The 17,474-nt window shown below is 33.0% G+C and overlaps 1 protein-coding gene and 1 non-coding gene across 12 annotated transcripts in view; both read right to left on the bottom strand.

Annotated features, from left to right (window-relative positions):
• The window catches only part of CHD9 (chromodomain helicase DNA binding protein 9), a 166,348-nt gene that overhangs the window by 65,027 nt on the left and 83,847 nt on the right, over positions 1–17,474 (bottom strand). For all 11 annotated transcript variants that reach the window (XM_087827121.1, XM_087827120.1, XM_087827122.1 and 8 more), the window contains 7 exons: positions 10,500–10,611; positions 6,730–6,876; positions 5,381–5,449; positions 5,242–5,297; positions 4,247–4,364; positions 2,138–2,224; positions 1,799–1,936 (listed from right to left, as the gene is read on the bottom strand). In XM_087827121.1, coding sequence (XP_087683247.1) covers positions 1,799–1,936; positions 2,138–2,224; positions 4,247–4,364; positions 5,242–5,297; positions 5,381–5,449; positions 6,730–6,876; positions 10,500–10,611 — 727 coding nt within the window. The remainder of the gene's footprint in view (positions 1–1,798; positions 1,937–2,137; positions 2,225–4,246; positions 4,365–5,241; positions 5,298–5,380; positions 5,450–6,729; positions 6,877–10,499; positions 10,612–17,474) is intronic.
• Positions 13,809–13,939, bottom strand: LOC148090991 (small nucleolar RNA SNORA38). The gene has a single exon (XR_015716082.1). It is a non-coding gene; the product is annotated as a small nucleolar RNA SNORA38 (small nucleolar RNA).

Below are 17,474 nucleotides of genomic sequence, written 5' to 3'. Positions count from 1 at the left end.
ATACATCATGACCAGTGGGGTTTCCCCCAGGAATAGAGAGGTTTTAAATTCAAAAATTAATCAATTTGATCAGCAGACTCAAAAACAAAAATATGATAATCTCAACAGATGCATAAAGGGGATTTGAAAAATCCAACATCTATTCCTAATAAAAACTCTCTTTAAATTTAGAATAGAACTTTCTCAACCTGGTAAGGTACATCTATAAAAAAGCCAAAGCTAATGTCATATGTAATAGCTAAAGACTAAATGCTGTTTCCCTGAGATCAGGAAAAGGCAAGGATGGTCCCTGCCACCACTACTTAACACTATACTCAAGACATAGTCTCCACTCCCAAAACAAAATCTTTCCCTGTTGCAATATCCGTTGATCCACTTCTACCTGAGCTAGTTAACGCTTTTGTTTCCCAGTTCAAGGAAACATATAGAAGTCAATAAAAATGGAGATGAGAAGCTATTTACTTGGTAATAACTATGAATATTACTGGGATATAAATTAAGAAGACCAGAATATAAGAATACCAGAAAAAATATTATAAAAATATCATCTCTTCCATGGAATAATTCATTTCCATTTCTTACATCACATCTCCAAATTTTTCATGGCAGCCTTCCAAACTCTGGTGCTATGTTCCTGTCTTTTAATGTATAACTTCCCTCTCAGGTGAAGTGAAAAATTTCTATGACCAAATTATCCTTGAAAAAGGATAAGCCAAAATATTTAATAAAATCATATGTCTCCTTGATGTGAATTTCTTTTGGCTGGATCTCCAAACTTGAATCACATGACAACAATTCTATGTTTTAAATAAATGAAATTAAGAAATTATATAATTATTAGCAATATCACAACTTGATATAACCTACTAGAGTTCTACAGTTTCTGTACTAGAAATAGCAATACCTACTTAAGGTGTTTTTTTGGGGGGAGGAGGGAAGAGACGCATATAGTCAGTAAGTAATCAGTGCACCTGATTTATGTAGGCCTTTAACAATATTCTAAACACAAGTTTATAAATATAAAGCTACTATGAAAGTAGATGAACTATTTAGTTATGGAAAAATGTAGAGAAATAACAACTCCGCTTAAAGCTAAAACTGGTATTCGTAATAAATATATATATATATTTCGTTGTTGTTGTTGTTAATCCTCACCTGCGGATATTTTCCCCATTGCTTTATTAGAGAGAGTGGAAGGGAGGGGGGTAGAGAAAAAGAGAAGCACTGATGTGAGAGGGACACATGGACTGGTTGCCTCCTGCACGTGCTGAGAATAGGGGCAGGGAGCAAACCTGCAACCCAGGTACATGCCCTTGACCAGATATCAAATCCACAACCCTTTGGTGCCTGGGCCGATGCTCTAACCACTGAACCATACTAGCCAGGGCAGTATTCATATATTTTTATAAACGACCCGAGAGAAAGAGTAGTGGGAAGTTTTTAAATTCAAGATGAAGTTAAAATATTTAAAACTTTTCTAGAGAGAAATGGGGAAGGAAATACTCATCAAAAATTTAGGTGCACATACACTCTGACCAAACTACTACAATTCTGACTTGTCTTATATGAATTTGTACAGGGCTCACTGTTCAATGTAGCATTGTTCATAATAGCAAAAACTGGAATATCAACTAATAGAGGAATAACTAAATTAACATCCATATATAGCAATATGTAGCATTTTAAAAATATAGTATTAATTGTATACCAAGTATTAAATTAGAAATTCAAAGATTACATTAAGCCATCTGAATAAAGAAGTGCTAAAATTTTATGAAGTTGTATAACATGTTCTTACCAAATGTCTTGTGTCAGGTCTTGAAGCTTGCAATTGCTCAAACTCTACTATTTTTGCAAGATCTACATCTTCTTTTAGTTCCCAGGTACTATCTTCATATGGTAATGAGCACCACTTTACTAAGTAGTAAATAACTGGCTGTAAGAAAAAATTTTTCACTTTACCATTTTGAAAACGAAAGGTTAGAAAGAGTTTAAATATATTAACCTACATCAATAAAAACTGATGGAACATTTTTGTGTAATTTAGGCAATTAACTTTAAAAAAGTAGTAAGTTTTAACATTGAAGAGTTTTAGGGTTTTCTTACTTAGTTAAAAAACTTTTTGCCAAATATTTACCTCGCCAGTATCTTTATCTTCACAAAAAGAGACTTCTAACACTCTATCTACTTCAACGTAGTCTGGGTTAAATGGTTCTTCTTCCATCTAAAATTCAAAAGTAACAATATATGACAAAGAAGTGAAAAGATAAAAGTGAAATAAAGACAAATGTACTAGCTTTTACTACAGAATAAACACATAAGTTTGATTTCAATTAAATTTCCAATTATTAGAATACTTCCATTTTAATTTCCAAAGATATTTAGGAAATTTTGTATATTATGAATCACCACATTCTATATAATAAAACCAACCAAAAAGCACTAAAAAATAAGGTACTCCATATAAGTAAATTACTCAAGAAGAAACGCTCTTTAAACATTTCCTAAAAGCAGCCTCTGTACTATTTTTTGCCACTTTCCTCAGGTCCGAGAGTTCAAGAACAATCACCATACCTGCAGGCTCACCTCTCATTTGTATTAAACCACCTTTTCTGTGCTCAAGAACTTACCTAACAATGCAAACTCTCTAGTTGAGCTACGTAAACTCAGCTGCATTTACTTACTCTTCAACCTATAGTTCTTCCTGTAGTTTCTAACTGGATTATGATCACAGCACCCCCTCCATTCCCGCACTCTCATTTACACAAGCCCAAAATGGAGAAGCCATGTTAGATTTCTTCTCTTTTATCTGCCATTATCTAGTGAGTCATCAGTTGGTGCAGAATCCACTTAACTGTAACTCAGATTGGTTCCTCCTCCTTCACTCTCACTGCCTCATCACTTCTTACTCATAGAATGTACTGATGAAATAGGTATCATGGACACCCTGACATGATGCACCGAGAATATAGCATCATTTCTGTGATGGTCTCTTAAAAACCGCATGACCTAAATCCTAAGGAAACATCATATAACTCCAAATTTATGGACATTCTACAAAATAAACCACCTACACTCCTCAAATTGTCCAAATAATGAGAAACAAAGTAAGACTGAGTAAAGGAGGCCTGACAACTAAATGCCATCTGTGGTGCTGAACTGGATTCTGGACCAGAGTAAGCAAATACACACTTTTTGCTATAAAAATACTCGTGGAACAATTAATAAAATATAAATAAGATCTGTAGATGAGATAATAGCACTGCATCAATGTTAAATGTACTATTATTATATGTATAAGAGAATGTTTTAGAAAATAAATACTGCCGTTTGCAACTCACTTTCCAATGGTTCAGAAACAACGCATATGCACCTGAAAGAGGCCGGCGAGGGAGAAGAATATGAAGGATGAAGGATGAAGGATGAAGGCAAAAGCGGTAAAATTGCAACACTTCGGTAATCGAGTTAGAATGGATGTGGGGACTCATTGTGTAACTTTTGCATCTTCATTGTTCAAAATAAAAAGTCTAAAAATTTTCAAGTTAAAGTTTTTAAAAGTTAGATCAATTTATTTATTTATCTGAGAGAGAGCGAGAGAGACATCGATTTGTTGTTCCACTTATTTATGCATTATTGGTTGCCTCTGGCATGTGCCTTGACTGGAGACCGAACCTTTGCTTATTGCCATAATACTCTAAACAACTGAGTTACAGGGCCAGGGCCCACAAAGAATTAGGCGAATTTAAAACTGCTCTAAAAAATAGTCTATTAAAAGAAGAAAAAATTTAGAGCAGGAAAGGACATCAGATTATTTAGTAAAGCCTAGAAAGGTCAATGATTTTTTGCAATGATGTTCTGTTCATACATAGAAAGCTGGTATGGAAAATATGAAATATATTTGAAAAATCTTTTTTCCATTTATTTGCTACTTTACCATTTCCATTACTTACCTAACTTTGTTGTTAAATCCTGAGATATTAACACACTCACATTCAACTCTAAGTATTGAAATACATGCTAATCTAACAATACAGGATTTATCTATATTCTGAATTAGTAGTATTCCTGTTTCAGCTAGTTTCCAAGCTAAATTTGGGAAAAGAAAAATACTATATGTAGACAGCATTTATAGCCAATGTCAAAGTTTAAGACCTAAGAAATAATATGAATAATACTTAAAGTTTTGATATAATAATATATTCAGAGTTCAACACATAACAGTCTCATTTATTTATTTTTTTCTTACGTCTGCAAAAAAATGTGCTCTTTGTGCTTGTCTCAATTTGAATCGTTTGATTTTCTGCTGGATCCTTTTATCTTTCAAAAGCTGCTGTTCTGTGGCCCATTCACAGTGAAGATAGGAGCTACAATATTTATAAAAGCAACATATTAGAATAATATAGAAAAACATTTTGTTTTGTTTCAGATTTAATCATAGTATTCAATGCAAAATATTATCGTCCATGTTACAAATAGTTCATCATTTCATTTAATGCCCACAGACATGGTGATCACTATATCCTGAAAAGACTGTAGCCTAGGTTTGCAATCTGCTATTAACAGAATGGTAAACTGAATCGTAAGGTAACATGATGTGCTCTATCGCTTATTTCTTCATTGTAATAGTTTTGTCATGATCAGAAAGCTAACCTGTTTTGAAATTAATATAACTTTATTTAAATCATTTTCTTTCACCAAAGTATAAAAAAGAGGTGAATAAAATTTTAAAAAACTGAAAAATACAAATGTAACAAATAATGTTCTATAACTTATAAAAGTTTTTTTTTTTTTTTTTAAATATATCTTTATTGATTTCAGAGAGAGGAAAGGAGAGGGAGAGAGAGAGAGAGAAACATCAATGATGAGAGAGTCATTGATCGGCTGCCTCCTGCACACCCCCGACTGGGGATCGAGCCCACAACCTGGGCATGTGCCCTGACCAGGAATCGAACCCCGATCGCCTGGATCCTAGGTCAGTGCTTAACCACTGAGCCATGCCCAGCCGGGCTAAAAGCATATTTTATAGATTCCTGCATTTTGATGTTAATAATGTATTCTGAAAAATAATTCAATTTTAACATGAAATGTTGTCTTCTCATTTTTAATTATGTTTAATTTCATGAAATAAAAAATAAAACATTTAAAATGCAGACAAAAATAAAATCAATTTAACTTAATGTAGTTAAATACATTAATGTATACTTAACATCTTTCTATTATTTTTCTAACCGAAATACTTACTAATTCTTGTATTTTACAAAAAATTCTTCTGTATCAATCATCACTCCAGGTGATATCTAAGAAAATAAAATCAATAATTATGACTTTTATTATCAGACCATTGAATATAAAATATAAAATGTAATGTACCATCACTTACTTCCTTTTTCACAATTCTAGTAGATAATATTTTGTCCACAATTGCAGCATCTTCTTCACTTGGATTCTCCTGTAGGAAGGAGGAAAAATATAATGGCATATTCTGAAAATTCCTTTAGGTTTCACCCTTGTATGTTTATGAAAACATAAAAGTTCAACAAACATTGATATAACACATGTGCCAGACACCAAATGTTAGAAATACAGAAACATAAACCACTGATACAGTCCTCAACATCATCTGCATCATCACAGTGAACATATTGTGCTTTTTAATGTAACAGGCCTTATCCTAAGAGCTCTGCATAACTAATGTAATCATTGCAACTATACTATGAGGTAGGTACTATTATCATCTCCGTTTTATAGATTAGGAAACTCAGGCACAGAGAAGGTAAGTAAGCACTTGTCCAAGGTGCCAGGTGAATGAGCTACCAGATGGTGGCTGTTCACAATCCGTTAGAGAAAAGGGAGATTAAAAAATTACACAGGTTGGGCCTGCCAGTGTGGCTCAGTGGTTGAGCACCAACCCATGAACCTGGAGGTCATGGTTTGATTCCCAGTGAGGGCACATGCCTGGGTTGTGGGCTCAATCCCCAAGGGGTGGCGTGCAGGAGGCAGCCAATTGATGATTCTCTCTTATCACTGATTTTTTCTCTCTCTCCCCCTCTCTGTTCCTCTCTCTGAAATCAATAAAAACATGTTTTTTTTTAAAATTATACAGCCTGGCCAGTGTTGCTCAGTGGTTGAGTGTCAACCCATGCACAAAGAGGTCACAGGTTCAATTCCCAGTCAGGGCAAATGCCTGGGTAGTGGACTCCTTCCCCAGGAAGGGGTGTACAGGAGACAGCTGATTGATGGTTTTCTCTCTCATTGATATTTCTAGCTCCTTCTCCCTTCTTCTCTCTCTAAAATCAATTTTAAAAACACTTAAAAAAAATTATACAAAAAGGAAAAATGCCTATGCAATGACAGAGGCATCAAACAAGGCATTAGGGCATTAGCGCCATAAAGCCCATGGACAGATTGCTTCTAAAGAAGTGGCAGAAGATAAGGCCAGAAAATCCATACAAAGCATCTCACATGCTGTGTTAAGAAGGCATAGTTATTTTAGTAAGACTTGAGAAACTATTAGAATCTTCAGTACAAACAAAGTTTGGAGAAGCTTCAAGAATATATATTTGAATCCATAGCTTTCTGATTTGAATAATTAATGGTTCTATTAACTGCAATAAGGAATCCAGGAGGAAAAGTAGAAGCAGGTTTTAGAAGGAAAAATAATGAAAGCATTTTTAAAGAATTTACATTGGTTTAAAGTGTTTTGTAGTCATAATTCCAAATGTGTCTTACCACAAATAACTGCAGAGGTTGTTCCCCAGGTAAAGGAGCTGAATTCTTTTTTATTTTCAGAGAGCCTTTAACCTCTTCTTCAGATTGTTTCCCCTCTCCATCTTCTGCATATTTTTTCCTTTTAATTTGACGATTTGATCTTCTTTTCTGTAATGAACCATAAGGATCATATTTATGACTTATTTTAAAGGAAAGATTTTAAAATAATTACTCCAGTGTGGCAGTTTTGTACATTAAAATGTAAAAATTGTATGCTACATTCATCTTTCTTCATCTTTCTTTTTACTTAAATGAAGATTATCATTTACCTTTTGCCAAAGGCTTACAATCTCTAGACTTACTTCCTAAAGTTTCAAATAACAAAGATTAGTAATACCTTTACTGCTTTTCTTTAGAAATTATTAAGAATGAAAAGATTTTGTTTTAGTTAGCTGTCAGAACTTGGGCAAAATATATTTTATTAGTAATTACTTTATTACTTTTCTTTAGACACTTTTATTAAGAGGAGTAAAAATGTATATTTATTTAACTATTTCACATCTGGGGCAACACATTATTTTAAACTCTTAATACTTTCACAATTTTTGCCCAAAACCTAAAAAGTACATGAGATGAATACTGGTTAAATAATTAATCAAGGGCATAAAACTAGAAGAAGAAATTAAATAACATTTGCCATGAAACTAATGAAGTTGTATTTAAAATAGAATAAAATAAAATATAAAATGTTTTAAAAGAAATACACAAAATAATTAAGTAGTAAAGCTATGAAATAATTGTGAATGAAGGAGGAATCAGTGTTTTATTACTTTACTGCCTTTCCTTAAAAACAAAGAATATCACTATCATAAAAATAGAAATAAACCTTAAAAAAAGTATGACATGTAGTAACATAATTTTTAAATAACCTAAGTAATTTTAAATTAGGTATCAAATACACATAGCTTTACTTACCTCCCTAAATATCTAACGTCTGATGTTCCCACTATAAAAACAAACTCTCACATTGACATGAAAATCTCAAAGGCCTTAGGTTTGATTTTTTCACCTCCCTAAAATGTTGTAGGTGGAGGCATCTCAGCTAACTGTTCTACTGTTCAATATTTGGTAAATCTATCCCTTCTTCCTTTTTCTATTCCATTTTCTTTTGTATATTTAGTAACTCCCATGACATCCTCCCAAAATGTAACCAGCAAATAACCCATGTGTTCTCCTTTTGAATTCTGACAATGTCTTCAATTTGATAGGTCTTTCATACTCCCATAGCCATGACAAAAATGGCTGAATCATGAGCAGTATGGGGACACACGTATTTGCATCTAGACGGTTGCAGTGGCCTTGAGAGTGCCCCTGCCTCTTTCTCTTGAGATGAGTGCTATATTTAGAGAAAGAGCAACCAGAGTGGTGAGCCAGCTCAGCCAAATGCAGTAGACAATTCCATGCCTCATTTAGGATGAGCCACCATCTCCTGGCCAAGAAGACATTTACATTTCAAAATTCAAGGTACCTCTTTTGTTAATATCAGAGACAAGAAGGTGGCATATAAAAGTTACAATAAAAGGATTTCTAAAAACCCAATTTTCCCACATCCTGTTGTGAAAGTAAATGAAATATTTATCATTCCCTGGGGGGAAAATTCTAAGGATCTCTAATTTAATAATCAGCTGAAGGAATGTTTAGATTTCTATTAAGGGCATCATACAGTTCTTAATGTTCAAGAATAGTTTAATAACCAACAGTGACATTTATTATTCTAACAATAACATGTGTTATCAATGTTATGTCTCATTAGGCACAAATCTCCTAAATAATAAAGTTTGAGAATAATTTGGTATACTTTTAGAAGGTTCTATTAGGTATTTTGAGCATTAGTTTCCTTTCAGTTGCTTATGCACCTATTAGTACTTTGAAATGCCTCACTTAGTCTTTAGTACACAGTAAATGATTGTCATGAAAGAATCCTTTGAACTAAAAAAAGTGCACATTCAGGTAATTCTTCCCAAGACAGAATGAGGGCCACTTATTGTAAACAGCTCTCTAAGCCTATGAAGACTTTGTTAGTCTAAAATATTTTGTGTGAGTTGTAAGATTATAGCTGACTTTACCATAAATTATATTACACTGAGTACATAGTTACATATTAGGCAAATCCAAACAAGGTGTCATTCTCATCAATTATCTTTCTTTGTCATACAACAGCTCTACTACTTTAAAAATATAAAAACCTAATTTGATGTCCACATTTTTTGCTAATGTGATTTTTCTGGCTTTCTTCCTCCATAATGGTTTTCAAACTATGATTTAAAATAATGTCAAAATTCTTTCTTCGTATTTCTTTTTTCTATTTTTTTTTCTTCTTATATATTAAGGGCTACAACAGATCACTCTGTAGTATTTTACATAAGAGGTCAGGAACATTATGCTTTTAAATGACTTCATTACGATATCATATTACTTGCTTCTTATAATAATCCTAATGAAATTTGCTCAGGGCTTTAAAAAAATTTAAGTCTACATATAGTCAGACCACTGAAATACTCTCTATTGAGATTAAAGGTACAAAATGAAATACCATATTTATATTTTTAGATTTCCATCTGACTCCAAACCTTAAACTTAAATTACTTTTCAAGCCTTCAAATCCCTGTGGTTAAAAGCTACATGAACCTCTTTATCATTTATATAATGATACATTTAAATATATCAATAAAATAGATTTATAAATGTTTATTAGAAAATATTTCCTTCCTTTTCTATTTAACTTTTTTGTGTTAAAGTAACATGTATCAAAGCAAACTAACACTACAGTGAAAGGTATGGAAGAAATGTGTGTTAACCTATTCTACCATTTCATCACTTGGTGATTACGTAATGGAAAAATGGCCAGCATTATTCTAGTAAAAATTAAACTAAATTTTCTCATGTTGAATAAGTTAATTATAAGTTTACCTAAGTTAAGGATAACAAATGAAGAAAAAGCCAGGCCATATAATATTAGGAGCTTCAGTCACTGCCCTTACCTCAACTCTTGCAGCAGCCCAGGAGCCTTGAGCCACTATCCCATTGGATAAGAAGCTGCATAAGGAAGAAGAAAGGCCATTCAGGGGCTTTCTGGCCCCATAATTCAACAACAGCCACCACCCCTACGGCCTATAATCATACTTTAATTATTAGAGAGCAGAGGGTGGCCTGAATTATTATGACCTTCACTATATTTTTAACTTCACAAGGTTATTTTAAATATCCACCTATTCCCCCCAAAAGGGGCAAAAAACACAGTATTTTTGTCTACATTGGGGGATTTTTAATATAAATGTTTATCTTTTTCTTTGACAGAAGCAGACCAAAGGAATTATATCTAGGGATGATTCAATCCATTTGCTTTATCATTTGTAGGTGATTTTAAAGTTAATATCTCCATCATTAAGTTCATTCAAAAACATTCTATAACTACAGGATATTACTAGATACTTCTTCATGTTCAAAGACAGCAGGGACTTTGGATTATTACTTAATCTCTCTAGGCTTCACTTTCATTATCTGAAAAATGAGGGGTTTGAGAGGATATATACGTTTCCCCCCGGGGCCTAACATTCTATGGTAATACTGCTAGGAGCACATTGTAGTAATGCTATCACATCTTAAGTTCTGCTATACAATAAAATGTTCTTTTACTACTAAACTACAGTACAAATATCCATCAAGCAATATTATGCTATCTAAATAATTCTAGGAGTGCTTCATGTCTCAGAAAAAACTTTAATACTCACTTGAGAGTCTTCCTCTTTGCATGCATGCTGTGGCATCTGCTCTGCATCAGATATTTCATCTGAAGATTCATTTTTTCTTTTTTGTTTCTTACCCAAAGTAATAATGAGTTTGCTGTTTCAACAGGAAAAAGAGTAGACAGTAAGATCTTTTTACATTATTTCATTTTGGATCAAATTACAATGGCCATGATAAGCGTTACATAATTTTACAGCACTTGAATGTTCAACCAAATATGATGATTATTATGAAATCCATAATGACATTTTCAAGACAAAAACTGCATTCTAGTAAAGCAAATACAAATTAATTATTAGTTAATGTACTTCAAAGCATAGAAAGGTGGTCAAGTTCTATCACTTGTTTCTTAGGCTGAAGGTTATTTTTCATGGGAATATATCAGTTCATATAACTATTTAATAATTAAAATAATTCATTTATTTTGCTATCTTGTAGATTTTAAATGAGGGATTTTTCCCTTCTATCTCTTACTAAATTCAAATTACATTTAATGTCCTCAAATCCCATCTATTCCCCACAGTAATTTTTTCCTTATTTAAAACACTTTATAAATTGTTCTTTCATTTCTGAAAGCTTATCTTAGACATATTATAAATTTCTAAATATATATATACACACACACATATATATGTATATATATATATGTATAAATATCAGTGTGTGTGTATATACACACACACTGATATTTATACATACACATGAAATACGAATGTCTAAAATGAAAATGAGTTTCTCACTCTTTGGTCCTGATCAGAAGTACCAGTAAAGAGTTCCCACATTTCCTAATCTGATTCAACAGATGGGAGGACATGATTCTAAAGTACCATGTTACTCACAAGCCATGCTAATTGCTAATCAGGAGAATTCTATTTTAAATATCTATATTCCAAACATAGAAAACTCAGAATTTTTCAATGATTATTTACTAATGTGGGACAACTTGGAGGTTAAGAACATGAACTTTGAAATCACACAATCAAAGACTTTAAACCTGATTCCACTGTGTACCTATCTGTGATACACTGGGCAAGTTACTGGATTTTGTTTAGCCTTTGTTTCCTTGCCTAGAAAACAGGGATATTATAACAGCTACCTCTAATGCTGAGAATTAAGTGGGATAATGTATGTTACCTCTTAGCAAAATCTTGACACACAGTAATTTCTCAACTAATTATCACTATTTCTATTTACTACATTCCAAGCACTTTCCTAGGTTCTAGGATTTGAAGAGAAAGTAGACAAAGTTCGTAACCTTAAAATATTGTTGGACTATGATCACAGTTAAAATGTTAAAATGGAACTTAGCACTGAATGTCATGTGAACATAGAGGAAGAAGTGCTTCTGTTTACTGAAGAGTAAAGGAGGCTTTAGAGGAAAATTGAAGTCTGAGATTTGAATGATGAAAGGGAGTTCAACAGGTAGTAAAAAAAGAGGTAGGGGATACCACAGAAGAATGAGAACATGCAGTGATAAGGTTGTATCCAGAATCCACAGAGTGCTGCGAGAGGAAGAAACAGAGAGATGGCCACCTAGATAGAGTGAAGATCAAAGAAGGCCTTGTATGACATGCAGGAGTTATCGTTTTGGTTGAAGGCCAGCTTTTAACCTCCACAGGTCAGGAATTTAAAAAGAATCTGTCATCGCCCGGTTGCTGTGGTTCAGTTGGTTGAACACTGTCCCATGCACCAAGAGGTCACCTGTTCGATTCAGGTCAGGGCACTGGGGTTTTGGACTCAATTCCCAGTAGGGAGTGTGCAGGAGGAGGCAGCTGATGGATGTTTCTCTCTCATCGATGTTTCTATTTTTCTCTCCCTCTCCTTTCCTCTCTCTCTAAAATCAATAAAAACATAATAAAAAAAAGAATCTATCAGGTTCACCACTAACAACAAACGGCACCAAGATATCTTCGAATGAATGAAAAAAAAAGCAAATGAAAAATATGAGAATTTAAATGGGGAAGTTCTGGAGATGAAACTATAGTCAACAATACTGTATTGTGTATTTGAAAGCTGCTAAGAGAGTAAATCTTAAAAATTCTCATCACAAGAAAAAAAAGTATGACTATGTGATTGATAAATGTTAATTAAACTTACTATGGTAATAATTTCACAATATGTACATATATCAAATCATGTTGTATACCTTAAACTAATACAATGTTATATGTCAATTATATCTCAATAAAATTGGGGGAGAGGAAAAATTTTAAATAAGAGAGCAATGCAACCAGAGGAAGTGAAATGCAAAGCAGGGAAACCAGTGATAAGGCAAATCATGATTAGAGTGAGTGATGAGGCGTACAAGACAGGGCCATGGTGATGTGCCGAGAAAAAGATACAATTCTTATTTTGGAAGCAGAACTAGTAGGACTTGGTTACTGACTAGATGGGAAGCGAGAAAAAAATTCTAGAATGATTTATTTGCAGGTTATTGTTGTATTGGTATAATTACCACCTTCAACAGGATCTTAATTCTTGGTATCTCACCTGCACTCTTCTGGTAAATGGGAGTAAAAATATAGTTCATGTTGGAACCAATAAAAGTACAAAAAGATATTATGAAACAACATTAAGGAACCAACCACAGTTATAATTCATTCCCTCTCACCATTTTCATTGGTCTTTTCCTCCATCTTCTGGTCCCTTTTCCTTACTCCGGTTTCCTTCTTAAAATAAAAATCTCCCTTAAGGTCCTACCTATTATTAGATACTGCATGAATTTGTTCTTTCTTCATCTCATCCAGAATTCTCAAAAAAGTTGCCTATAGGTAATGACCACTTCAGTTTCATTTCTCAACCCACTATAATCTGAACTTTACATACATTATCTCACTTGATGTTCCTACAACTGAGAGGCAAATGCTATTATTTTATAAGAGAAAATTGAGGCTTAGAAAAGTTAAATAACTTGTTGAAAGTCACACCGATAGTAAGAATAGAGATAGAAATTAATACCTCACTCCAAAGCCTAAAACTCCTAATGTCTAAGACCACAAATGACCTTTGTAAAGCCAAATCCAATGGAGATTTAAAGTTTTATCTACCAACACATAACATCAGTTTTTCCTTCCCTGCACCCTTGGCTCCATAACCCTATATTCTTCTAGTTCTCACTAAACATCTTTAGCTCCTCTTCCTCCACCTACCCTTAGTATATTGGTTTTCAGCAAGATTCGGTCCTTGACAACACTTAAACTTTGGTATTTCTCAAAGTTCTGTCTTCAGTCTTCCCTCTCTATATACTATCCCTGGGAGATTTAATTTAAACTACTCCTTCTTTTTTTTCCCCCCTATGTGGGATGGTTGATCTTGAGCCTGCAGGGAGCAAGCTGGCACCAGACTTTTCCAAGTCTACATTTCTTTGCCTCCAATTCTTACATGTCTAAAGGCTGGGAACCACAGACATGCCTTTGTACGAGGAAAATTTATTCTTAACTACCACTTAAAAGTAGAAGATTCCAAAATCTCTTATCTCTAGTTCAGACCTTTCACCCAAGTTTCAGATTCATATAACCACTTATTAGACATATCCGTATGTATAACTTAGATATCACAATCTCAAAATGCCCCCAAATGCAATCCCTCACTTTTCCTAAACCTAATAGTCTATTAATACTAAAGTATAATGTAAATTCAGAAAAGTGCATACATTAAAAGAATACTACATACAGCTCACTGAATTTTCTCAAATGAACATAAATGTGTAATCAGCTTCCAGATCAAGAAATGACACATTATTAGTTTCCCAGAATTATCCTCTCAAGCCTTCTCTTCCAGTAACAACCTTATCCTAAGGATAAACAGTATAACACTTATGATTACTCAGCACACCTCAGGCACTTGTGCAGATGAGTTTCAATGGCTAAATCAGGGATAACTCTAAGTAAAACCAAGTAACAGAAATATATATCTGATGTATTTCCACATTTGTTATCCATCTCCAAACCTAAATGCATGTTTTAGACTAATTTGTAAGATGAGAACAAAATGAGTAAAAGCAAAGTTTAGATACTTAAATAATAATTTCCCATAAATGCAAATCAAAACCTGTTAGTACTATTCAAAACATTGCTTAAAAACATTTTCTCAGTGATGGGTAAGCTAAAGGACTTAGGTAAAATACATATTCTAATACAGTATCTAAGTTGCTGCGTAAAGATGCACATCCCAGTCAATAAAAACTTCAGTGAAATCGGAAAGAGGTATTAACATTTTTTGTATTTACAAATGTCTGTGAAGAGGTTATACTGTTCCTTTCTAGTGGTGTGAGGTAATTAAATGAAAATTCTCTGAGGTCAGTGGATTAAGCTGTTTAAACATTATTTTTATAGATAAATATAGCCTAAATCTCTACAAAAGAAACACTAATAAGTGTTGCCAAATCAATCTTAAACACCCACCCATTCAGGTAGAGGGTAGGTTTCCCATATCTTAGATATACCTTCACTGTATCAAGTACTTTAAAAATGTACTTAAAATAAAAAAGACACTTCTGTTTTCCACACACCGTATTTTCTTTCAATAATGTTCTATAGGCCTGAAACAGCATATTCTTTTATAAACTCATTAACCATACATAAAAAAAATATTTTTCAAATCCTAACTTTATAAGAGATAATTCAGATTATAGTAATTTCCTACTAAATGTTTCAAAGTCCAAAATATTTATATATGCCCTTTCTGTTCAAAAAAGGTACATTTCTATAGAATGTAATAAAAAAGCTGGTTCCAAAACTTGAAGTCACTGACTGACATAATTCTGAACCAAATATAGACACATTTTAAGCTTTCAAACTAGGGTTACTTACATAGAACACTGATTCTTAGAAACAATGAAGTCATATCAGTTTATTGTAAGTTCTAAAATGGTATATAGGTGATACCTCAAAGGGGAATAAGAATTAGGTTGCTATTGATTAGGAATTCATAAATGTGTACGGCAGCCTGCATTAGAAAGCTGTCTGTTAAAAATACAGATTCCTAAGGAGAAAACATCAGAAGGATTTAAAGTGAGAGATATTCTACAAAATAACTGGCCAGTATGCTTCAAAAACTGAAAATGTCATAAAAGATTGAGGAATTACCCCAAATTTGAGTAGTGTAAGGAGACATGACAATAAAACAAAATGTAGGATTCTGAATTGAATAGTGGTCAAAAAACCAACTGACATTTGCATGAAGTCTCTAAATAAGCTAATAGGATTATGTAAGTGTTTATCCCCTGGTTTTGACCATTGTGCCTTGGTTACATAAAATGTTAACATTTGAGGAAGCTGGGTGAAGAGCCTGGGGAAGCTTGGATCTATTTTTGCAAGTCTGAAATGAGTGCAAAATAAAAAGTTTTTTAAAAATTACAGAGTTGTGGGACCAAACCCCAGGATACTGATCTACTAGGTGGGACTCAATCAGACTTCTAAAAAATTCCCTAAGGGATTCTGACACTCCACCAGATTTGGGAATTACTTGCTCAGGACAGCTAGTGCCAAGTACTCTAGGAATGAACATTCAAGATGATAAAACTGTATTTATAGAACACTTAAAATATCAAAGTGCTTTTGCCTACACTATCTCATTCGATCCTGAGAAAAACTCTGAACTAGGCAAGGCAGGTATAAGCAGCACTAAACTAGTAGAACTACTTCTCCAAAAGATTAAATAAACTGCCAAAGTCACAAATTCAGTAAAGACAATATGGTCTTTGTATCATTCCTAATCTAGTATTTCCAACATATCTTACTGGTTTTATTTTTAAGTGTATATTATTTATTTTTAAATGAAATTTATTGGGGTGACATTGGTTAATAAGATTATATAGGTTTCAAGTGTACATTTCTATGATACCTGATCTATTTATTGCATTTAAAATCTTACTGATTTTAAAATGACATTATAGCTCAACAACCAGTGGATAGATACTGCTATCAATTAACAGTTTAATGAATAAAGAACAATATGAAACTATATTATCTTTTAGTAAATTTTTATGGTTAAAGTTTATCTGACTTTCGAACACCCAGAAATCTCTACTGCCTGTAGAATGACAAATGATAGCCATCAGGAAATCAGATGATCCAAAAGTAAAAAAAAAAAAAACCAACAAACATATAAGTAAAATACCAAATAAAGAGCATTCCATTCTTCCATCATAGATCACAAAGAGTTTACTATATTAATTCTAATAAAATTTCATAAATACATTCTTCATATAAGCTGACAGTTTGCTATTTCTAGAAACATCACCAAAGTAAAGCAAAAAAGTAATACAGACTAAATTAATAATAAAGGCTTCATGCAAGCTTTGTTTTGTTAAAACATTACAGGGATCTGTTAGCAAACTTTAGCAACACATATTCAGGCTAGTATAACAAACATCAAAACACAGCTTGATTCAGAAAGCAAAGGGCAATTCCAAACTAAGTATACATTTGAAATGTTAATTCATTTGATAAGTCTAAGGCACTAGAAAACCTCTGTGTTTATACTTGACATCTATATTTGATTTTCAGATGTAATTTATGCACTCATCTAAATCCTGCCCACATATTAGTAGAGGCTGTGTAATAAGCTGCAGTCTCCACAGTGTCAATCTGCAGTTGCCCCCTGTTGATTCTCTGCAAAAATTTGACAAACAATGAATCTTATCCAATTAGTCCATTTGTTGTAATTAATGCATCCAATTCATCATAAATGAAGAAAACAAGCAAAAACACATGCACATTACAATTTCTTTCTTTGCAAGCCAAGTGAAAAACACTGGGGCTATTTTTAAAGTTATCAAATATAAACTTTTTTTTTTAAAAGAAACATTTAATTTGGTGAGATTACTCCTGCCTCAGGTTCAACTCAGGAATCCAGCTTAAACTCATCTGGGACAAACAATCAAGTTTTAAAAGGGTTCTGTATTTTAGTTAACCTTACATTTGTGAGATTAACATTGTATTGTAAATTACTATAAA

Source organism: Miniopterus natalensis, chromosome 18 (genome assembly GCF_054644295.1).
Source record: "Miniopterus natalensis isolate mMinNat1 chromosome 18, mMinNat1.hap1, whole genome shotgun sequence".
NCBI classification, from domain to species: domain Eukaryota; kingdom Metazoa; phylum Chordata; class Mammalia; order Chiroptera; family Miniopteridae; genus Miniopterus; species Miniopterus natalensis.
Note: the sequence above shows the minus strand (reverse complement) of the source record. Positions and strands in the feature narration are given on the sequence as shown.